At 50.2% G+C, this 9,587-nt stretch overlaps 1 protein-coding gene across 1 annotated transcript; it reads right to left on the reverse strand.

Annotated features, from left to right (window-relative positions):
- Window positions 1-2,691: 2,691 nt before the first annotated feature.
- TMEM42 (transmembrane protein 42) lies at window positions 2,692-8,841 on the reverse strand (the record flags this gene model as incomplete). Its single annotated transcript, XM_081996475.1, has 3 exons — window positions 8,532-8,841; window positions 3,689-3,835; window positions 2,692-2,835 (listed from the first exon to the last, which is right to left on the reverse strand). The coding sequence occupies exons 1-3, from the start codon at window positions 8,670-8,672 to the stop codon at window positions 2,692-2,694; spliced, it is 432 nt and encodes a 143-aa protein (XP_081852601.1). The 5' UTR covers window positions 8,673-8,841.
- Window positions 8,842-9,587: the final 746 nt, after the last annotated feature.

Below are 9,587 nucleotides of genomic sequence, written 5' to 3' on the forward strand. Positions count from 1 at the left end.
TCCCACCACGCGAGCGGCTGCGTGGTGCTTAGTTGCTGGCTCGGGTTAAACCACAACAATCTCACATCACTTTTTTGTGTGTGTGTGGTCTAAAATACCTGCAAATATTAAATTTCAGCCACTGAGCTTTGGACAGTGTTTCAATTTGGAAATGCCAGTACCGCTTTTTGAGATCACCTCCAGCCGCATTTTGGATGACCACACATGAACCATTTAGCAGAGGTGCACCGCTTTGTCGTACAGCGATTGAAGCCGTCCTTGCAGCCCCGGCCCCACGCTGACAATAAACACCGGCAGACATGGACCAAACCCTGAGGACATAGAGGAGAGGGATTCTGCCAAAAACGCAGCACCCTGCTCAGCAATCTTTTCCTCCCACAGGAACTGGAGGAAAACTTGTTTCCGTTCCCACCTTTTATGTATTTATGACAGGAAATTTACAGCCCTAGTTTACATTCTTCTGCTTTAGAGGTAAGCATCACCAAGTAAAACGCTGCCCACACTTTCTGCACAAGTGCAATCATCTCCTAGACCTTGACCTCCAACAATGGCTGTAATAAAGAGATGTCAGTTTTGAGGTAGGCCATACAAATAAACTTTCTGAAAGGTTTGCTAGGAGGAGGGGCAACAGCCAAATTAACAAGAGAGAGACAGTCTGGTCCTTCTCCTGCCATTCGCACAAAGGCAGCCAACAGCTTATTGCTGGCTGAGAGTTAATAACAAGGGCAAACAAATCAGGCTTGCTGCCTTCATTATATCTCCATCATGTACAAAGGTCTAAGGAGACTTGATGTACTTAGAAATGCATAGTTACTGGCTGTTATCTCCACAGACCTATGAGGGATTCTGGGTCACCGCATCAAGTTCCAGCTTCCCAGGTGGCCGGATGTGTCCCACTCCTTCTATCACTGCTGCTACACAGAGGTCCACAGGTGCAAGACCCATGTTGGCAAGAGGAAAGGCACTCTGAGCACTCTGCCCTCTTCCCCACCACATATGCAGCTCCTCTCTTTGGAGGGGAAGACTTAGGAGCACACCAAGGGGAGAGGCAAAAGCTTTGCCCCTCTTGGGACACAGCTGCCAGATGCGATGAGCTAGGATGGTCTCCTGAAGCAGGGGGCTTGGAGCAAAGAGCTCCCGGCCTCTTCTGGGAACACTGTTTTCATTTTTCTGACATGAAGAAGGAAAAAGCACGAACCCAACTCCAGTGGTGTTTCCACCCACAAGTCTATTTTTACCTTCCTGCTGGACACGGTGCAGATCTGCCAGTCATGACAAACCTGACAGGTTCTGATACGCAGGCTCGCAGAAATGTGTCCTTAGGTTTTCTGCACATGCCACAACTGTGACTTTCTGTGGTTACAAGAAGAGAGAGACAACCTGGCAAGCCCAGAGCAAACAAGTGATATCAAACAGCATGATGCATACATTTATAGGCATCATTATATTTCTCAATAAGGATTGCAACCAAAAATTTTCCAAGTAAAACAAGATCTGAGGGCAGGGGAAAGAAGTGCATACTTGAGAAATGATGATTCCTGACACATGCACTGTGTCAACAGGAATCTCATCCTGAACACAGAGTAATCACTGACCCAACATTTAGCACATGTGTGGGTACCAGTGATCTGGTTGATTACATCACACGAATGAGAATCAGAATCATTCAGAGGTGTAAAAAAAATGTTGCTTGTGAAACTCCATTTTACCAAATGTTAAAGCAGTTGCCAAGTTAGGTGGGGAGGAAGGATGTGTTGAACATGGACACTCCTAGTAAAAGCTACTAACTGTTCACATACAGCCTGTTGTATTGTCCAAAAATTACAGTTTGACCTACACACTGCAGGAATGCTGATCACAACCCCATCTTGGTTAAGAATTTAAAGGAAAGAGCAGCAACCTTACCATGAGTACCATACCAGGAACGGGTAAGTGGAAATTACAGGCGTCATACAAACAGCAAGTTAAAAGGTGTCTGTGACTGACAGGGGAAGCTGAGGGAATTAATGAAGGGCTCCACAGCCTTACAGGCAGCAGCAGGCATGGGGTCATTTCAAGAGGCTGAGAGGAAAGTCAGGGACAGCAGAGCAGAAATACCAGCTGCCTTCAGCACCTACTTCTGATTGCTTTTCGTATTTTGGGATGGGTTCTCTTACAGAAGAGTACTGATGCACAGGCACCTTCTGATATTCAGAAAAATGTAACCCAGCAACTGACCTAATGATGTATACAGCTTCTGATTATAAAAAAAAAGGATTGTAGTATAGGCTGTGATAATAAAAATCACAGAGAGAGAAGAGCGGGAGCATGTGCAATTGTTAGTCCCAACTGATGCACAGGCACCTTCTGCAGCCACCAGACTGCAGTTCACCAGACTTCACCGCTCCCCAAACTGGGAAAGCTCCAAAGTCACAGCGTGTGAAAAGAAGGAGCGACTGATAAGCCTCTGGCCCTGATTTCCACAATACCGACTCAGAGTGGACCAGCTCCCTCCGAGGCTGTCGCTGCCACCACACCACTGCCAGCTTGCCAGGAAAGATGCGGCCAGCGTGACTTTGCAAGTCGAGCGAGCAGGGGTTAGCAGGTCCGTGGACAGTGCATTCGGAGTCGGCTGGAGACTGTGGATGCCATCACGAGGCAGGCTGGCGAGGGGCGAGGGACAGCACGGCGCCATGTCCCCTCCGGCAGCCATCACGCCTCCTTCTTCTCCAGTGGGAGCTGTGCCGGCCGGGGCGCAGCTGTGTGCAGCAGCACGAGGCCGCAGAGCATCACAGCAAGGCCGACCCACCACAGAGGTGTCCACGTCTCCCCAAAGAGAAGCTTGCCCAGGATGGCCTGAAGGAAAAGACAGAGACAAAGCTTTGCTGGGCTGAGCCACCCCAAAGCCTTCCGTGATGCCAGAGCTGTGAGGAATTCTGCTGGGAGAGCCACCCCTGGAAAAAACCTGCTTGAGGCAACTCCTGCTGGGACGACCAACAGAAATGGCTGCTGCAGGTGATGCTGGAGATGACCTACTCTACCATCCAGCCTGGAAGCATAGCCATGTTGCGGTCCCAAAGCAGGATTCTGGCAGAAGCACATGTGCTTTCCTGCCTTCCCAGCATCTCACGGGAGCCAAATCTCCAGTTGACTGGGCAACTCCAGTCAATGAAAAAAGGGCTTCACCGACTTGAGTTTTGGACACCCCCATGAACTGACTGCGAGCTGGAGCACACAAACAAGGTGGACAGCTGCTGAGAGTGAAAAACAAGGAGAAAAAACTTGCCGGTCAAAAATGCTCTTGCTGTCACTAAAGGCGGTGTGTCTTCACACCCAGCTAGGGTGGCTTTGGCTTGTCACAGGTGAGGTGTTGCAAAGGAAAAGCAAAACAAAGCAAAGCTCCCAGCTCCAGCTCTCACTGGCAATTGGAAAAGTTCAGTAAACCTTACATCTGCTTCAAGGCACTGCGCTGGGAAGCAGTGTCCTTCCTCCTGCACTCCCAGAAATGTCCTACAGACTCTGCCGTGAACAACTGTCAGAGCAGCTGAGGCCCGATACAATCATTTCACATCTGCCTGTAACTCTCCCTTTGCGGCCAGCGATGCCGGTTGCGCCAGGAGGTGAGCTATGACCGGTCATGTCCAGCGTGACTGTTCCCACATTGCTGTGCTCCTCCAGGCTTCGGCGCCTGGGGAAGAGATCTACTCACTGAAGAGATGAAGTTGGAGGCCATCGTTGTCACAGAGGCAGTGGCTGAGGAGGAGGAGAGTCGCAGAGCTTTTGCAAAGACCGTCCACATCACCGCATTGCACGCCAATACCAAGCCAACACAGCTGATGCGAAGCAGCACAGGCAGCTGGAGGATGAAAGGGAAAAACCCATGTATTTTAACCACCCGCTCATTCACCCTCACCATTTCACAGGCACTTTGGAGCAAAACCTAATGGTGTGGGCTGGTATTACATGAAGATGAATATATTACATCACAGAAGGAAACAGAAGTGAGGAAACAGCCCTGGGTGGAGTGTGACCCTGACGTTCTGCTGTGAGTCCAGGCTCAAACCTCATACAGCAGCTGCCATGCCAGAAGCCAAACTCCAGAAAGCTCTCCAGCTCACAACATGGTACACACACAATGCAGTGAAATGCCCTTCACCCTTAGCTAGATGTACGGAAAAGGGTCGAGTTAATCCCTGCCAGAGAGGAATGCCAAAGTTGTACACGCTGGTGCTGTGTGTGGTCCAGGACCCACCTGTTGTGAATCTGGGCTGAGACCAGTGTGGTCCCAAACCACTGGTCCTCACCACCTCCCGTGGCCTAGCCTGCCTTACTGCTGCAGCAAGGGCAGAGTGGGGTCGTCTGGGACAAAATGAGAGCTGAGGGGCTTCTGCTCAATAAAGAGCAGAGGTACTGAGAGCTCTCTGCTCCAGCGCTTAGCGGCAACAAAATCACCTGTGAAGAGCCTTCAAGGCCAACCAGGTTCTCAGGAAAGATCTCCCTCCTTACCCAGTCTGATAAGACATGTAACAGCCTCAGCCTGGAAAAAGGGCAGCGTTTTGCCTAAAAAGCCTTCGCTATTCAGTCTCTCCCCATACCCATAGTCTTAGCTGCTGCGGACATCTCCTTAGCCCCTGGGTGTTTGTGTACTTGAGGTGAAGACACCAAGGGAGGAAATTACAGGCAGATCATGACTCTTGCAAACACTCAGGGAGCACATGAGGGCAAAGGAAAGCAAGGCTTTGTCTAAGCTCATAGCGATCATGCCTTCCATGGCCCATAACCTCTCTCAGTCCACGGTAGGATCCGTCTTGAAGCAGACAGAAATGTTAAGTGTGAAGCCACCAACAAACGGAGCTGAGAGGTGGCACCTGCCCCACGGGAACGGTTGCACCAACCACCCAAATCAATGGGGGCCACCCACCTTGTTCCCACTCAGAAGAAATTACTAACTGCAAGCTATGGGAGGCCACGGGGATTTCCAAAGCAAACTATGTAGCAAGTACGAGGTTAAAAGGAAAAAAAAAAATGAAGCAAATCCCTGGTTGAAGGCTGGTGCGAGCTCTTGGAGGTTAACCCCATGCCACAGAGGGACAGTTCTAGTGTTCAGCCTCATTTTGCCCCACTTGTGGCAAAGGTCTCCAAACTTTATCAGGGCAAGGGTAAATGATCCAAAATGATTCCCATCAGTAAAGCACTTTGCTTTCCCACCGCTGCCCTGGCAAACCATGCCCAGCTGCTACTGGTCCTCTGAGGAAGAAACCTGCTGTGCTACAGCTCACAGCGGGATGGGGTTTGCCTCCCGGCTTCACCCTCTGCCTGTGTGACCAGACAGTTTTAACTTGCTCAGGGCAGTTGTGTACATCCACACACACCTCTCGTGGCTAGGCAGATTTAGGAGTAAAGAGATGAGAGGCGAAAAGAATTCTCTGTGTCTCACCTAAATTCAGTATATATCTGGATCAGAAAGAGCCTACCAAGGTATGCTCCTAGGGGAAAAAAGCCTTAAGAAAAAGAGATCTTGTTACTGTCTTCAACCATCTGCCCAAGGATGTAGAGAGGATGGAGCCCAGCCTCCTCTCCAAGGTGCATTGGAATATGACAAAAAGCAGCAAGTAAAGTTTGGAACAAGTGAAATTTTTATCTGATACAAGGAAAAACAAAGGTGATCAAGCACTGGAACAGAGGTCACAGGCTCTCCTGTGGAGGTATTCAAAACCTTGGAGGTATTCCAAACTTGATTGGAAAAGGTCATGAGCAACCTGTTGCAGAACAGGGGTTGGACTGAGATTTCCAGAGGTCCTGCCCAACTTTCATTCACCTGTGTGTATATCACTGGTGGAGCAAAGCTGGTTCCCACCATCACAACAGCTATGCTATCTTCAAAAGTGACCCTGAACCCATGGGTTCTTCTGATCTTCTTCTATCGCAGAGCAGGGAAATCATCCATCCGCAGTGTGCTCTGCAGGTGACATATGCCTAGAAGGAAGGTTTTCCACATAGAGGTCAAGTCCCTCCGTGTCCTGGGCAGAGAAGTGGTCACCGCAATGGCACACAGGCAGAGAGATAGGAACATGCTCAGGTGCTCCCCACAAGGAAGGAGGGAGATAAATTCCTCCCTTGCCAAGGTTTCAGCCGAGCCACCCCAGTGAGTCAAGGATTACTGTTTCGATTGCTTTTCTAAGGGGAGATTAATTTCAGTGTACATTTCAGATAATCCAGAATCCCTCCTGAAGTGGCAGAAGTAATTTTAGATGAAGTTTGGCAGGGGAGGGGGGGAAAGTAAAGTAAAACTTTTGTTCAAGTGAAATGACCCCTCCTGGTCAGGCCACTCTCAGGCTGGACCATGACAACACATCCTTCTGGCCAGGAAATCCATCTTTGTGCTGCTGTCGAGTATCCTGCTACCCTACATCATAACCTCTTAGAACCGTCAATAGACTTTTAACATTTGCTGCCACTTTCCATGCTGCACAAGAGATGGCTGCTCTCTTATACTCATTTTTAGATTCCTGTAGTTCTTCCTCAAACACAAAACTCCTTGAATCTCTGTTGCCTTGTGGCTGCTCTGCAGAAATGCCTTTGCAGCAAGCATGCAGGATTCAAAGGGAGCCCTCTGAAACACACAAGTGTCTACGGTCCTGTGGAACCTAAAGCTAATAGGAAGATTACGGCATTTAGTTAAAATTTGGTTAGTTTTACAGCTAAACCGATTCATTTAGCTCATAATTACCACCTAGACTGGACATGAAAAAAGTAACCGAAGGAACCATTTGTGCAGAAAACAGAAACACAGTTACAGAATCACAGCATGGCTGACGTTGGAAGGGACCTCTGGAGATCATCTGGTCCAACCCTGCCACTCCTAGAAGCAGGTTGCCCAGATCCATGTCCAGACAGTGTTTGAATATCTCCAAGGGTTGAGACTCCACAACCTCTCTGGGCAACCTATGCCAGTGCTCAGTCACCCTCACAGTGAGAAAGTGTTTCCTGATGTTCAGGGGAAATCTCCTGTGTTTCAGTTGGTGCCCATCACCTCTGGTCCTGTCACTGGCACCACTGGAGCGAGCCTGCCTCCGTCCTCTGTGCGTCCTCCCTTCAGGCATTTGTACATGGTGATGAGGTTCCCCCTGAGCCTTCTCTTCCCCTGGCTGAACAGTCCCAGCTCTCTCAGCCTCTCCTCATAGGAGAGACTTTCTGGTCCCTTCATCATCTTTGTGGTCCTTTGCTGGACTCTCTCCAACAGCTCCATCTCTTTTTTGTACTGGGAAGCCCAGGTGCTGACCCCTCACCAGTGCCGAGTTGAAGGGAAGGATCGCCTCCCTCGACCTGCTGGCAACACTCCACCTCAATGATGCGGCACTTTGTCATAACACCTTCAAAAAAAATCCCAACAAATGGGCAATATTGCTATAAATTTCAAAGGAGAAAAATACTCAGAAAAGACGCTGTCAACATTTTCCGTAATGCCATGCTCTGCTTTTCTGTCAGTGCAGAGCACAATCCTTTTTTTGGGGAAGACTGGGAAGAGTATCAAGGTTTAAATTTTTTTATTCTTCTTCCTGCCACCCTTTCTGATATATGGGAAAGGATCAACAGGACTGTCAAGTACTAAGTTTCTGCTTTTTTAACCACCTCTAATAATCAAACAAGTCGATTTTCTTTTTTCCTGATGCAAGGCTGGATTTTTTCACATGTAATTTCTCTTGCGGGTTCTCCTTTGTATTTCACGTCCAAATGTACATTGGGCACACAAATAACAGCCCCTGCTCTACACCTGTATGAGCCTCCACAACGAGGTTTTAGGATAGGTGTATGCTGCCCACCTCAGCATCGCCCCATTCACAGGCAGTCTTGTGGACGTCTCCACCTCTGCCCTGCCTGTGCGAGCGTTCACCTCTGCAGGTAAGGACACTGTATTCCTGAGGTGAAAGGCCAGCAGTCCCATGTAACCTGAAGCACGAGGAGGTTTGAGAAACACAACCGAGATAAAGATCATCCCCTACGAACACCCAAAAAGGAGAGCTCGCTGGGTAAGCACATCAGCTCAGCAGAAATGAACGGCTCCACCTCTCCGCTCTTATCAGTAGTGAACAGAAACAGGAGACAGAGAGAGGCCAACGTTATTAGCAGAGGGCCGAGAACAAGCGTTTGATCCTCAAGCGTACCAACATGCTGCTTTCAAAGGAAAACTGCCACTAAAACCACTGCAAGCGGGCCTTCAGCGCCGGGCCCGGCTGCAGGCGCTCCTGTACCGTGCTTGCTCTTCTCCCCGACAGCGCTCCAGGCTGCGTGCTGCCTGTTCGCGTTGCCGCCACGCACTAACCGGCCCTGCAGCAGCTCAAGGGGCGCGTCACGGCAAATCCCTCTGAAAACAAGAGCAGGGCACCCCCCGGGGGAGCATGCGGAACAACCAGCGTGTTTCTTCCCCGTCACGGAGGCAGTAAAAAAAAGCAGCCCCAAGGGCTGCGTAACGCCGCTCAGGGGAGGCCACACGCAGAACACCCCTTCACTCATGGAAGTCGCTTCCCTGCACCGACTTCCTCCTTCCTTACCCAGCCTCCAGCCGCCTCCCCGCCCGGCCCCAGCGCCAGCTTCGCCGCCGCGGCCGCCGCGGCCCCCAGCAGCCCCGCGGCCGCCGCGGCCCCCAGCAGCCCCGCGCCCACGGCCGCCGCCGCCCCGCCGCCCGCCCGCATGCCGAGGCCTCGGCCGAGGCCTTCCGGGGCCCGCCCCGCCGCAGCACCGCCCCTGGGCGGGCAGGGGAGGGACGGGACGGCCACCCCGGGGGTAAAGAGGGAAAGGAAAATGCGTGCGCAGTGCTGGGGTATGTTCAAAGGCTTTATTTTTATTTTCTTTTTTAAAAGGAGGGAATACGAGAACAACGCAAAGCCCTACTGTAGACACGGAGAAAGGCTCACGATAAGCAGGCGTGCAGCCAGGACCGTGCCTCCCCGCCCAGGGAGAGGCGGGAGCCCCTGCCTGCGTGGAAACGGTCACGCAGGACAGACAGGTGCGCTGAGGAACCTAGAACATGGCAGTAACAATTAAAGCCCACAGGGGACAACAGCTTCGTGGCCCAAGGGCAACCGCTCTGGGCCTGATCGCTAGCTGTTGTTGTTACTTCTGATTTCTACTATTACGTGTCTGCAGAAAAAACCCCAAACCTGCCCAGTTTGAGGTCAGGTTTTTTTCCTTCTATACTTCACAGCAAAGTTCAAGGGGAACGGTTTAGGCAACTTTACCATTCAGAGATAAGCTGGGGGAAATTCTTCTTCCCCTCAGCCAAATACTGAAGAAACTCAAGCAGTATCCTGCCCTTCACTTGACACACATCTTTCTCTTTGTTCCCTTTTGCCCCATCACTTCTGGGCAAAAGTAGTACTGCACAAAGTAGCCAAAAGTAGAATGCGAGGATTACTGACAGTAAAAAACACCACCACCCACACACAACTGTTTAATATTGGTATATAAAAATTGGTGTTTTGTATTCCACTAAATAAAAACTTCAGTTATTTGCAATAAATCTTAAGTGCGATTAAATGACCTTATGCTATGCTCCTAAAACGTTCTGCATATTTTCAGATCTTGTTTCTTAACATTTCTAACTTTTG

This window comes from Phaethon aethereus (genome assembly GCF_964289735.1).
Source record: "Phaethon aethereus genome assembly, chromosome: 2".
NCBI classification, from domain to species: domain Eukaryota; kingdom Metazoa; phylum Chordata; class Aves; order Phaethontiformes; family Phaethontidae; genus Phaethon; species Phaethon aethereus.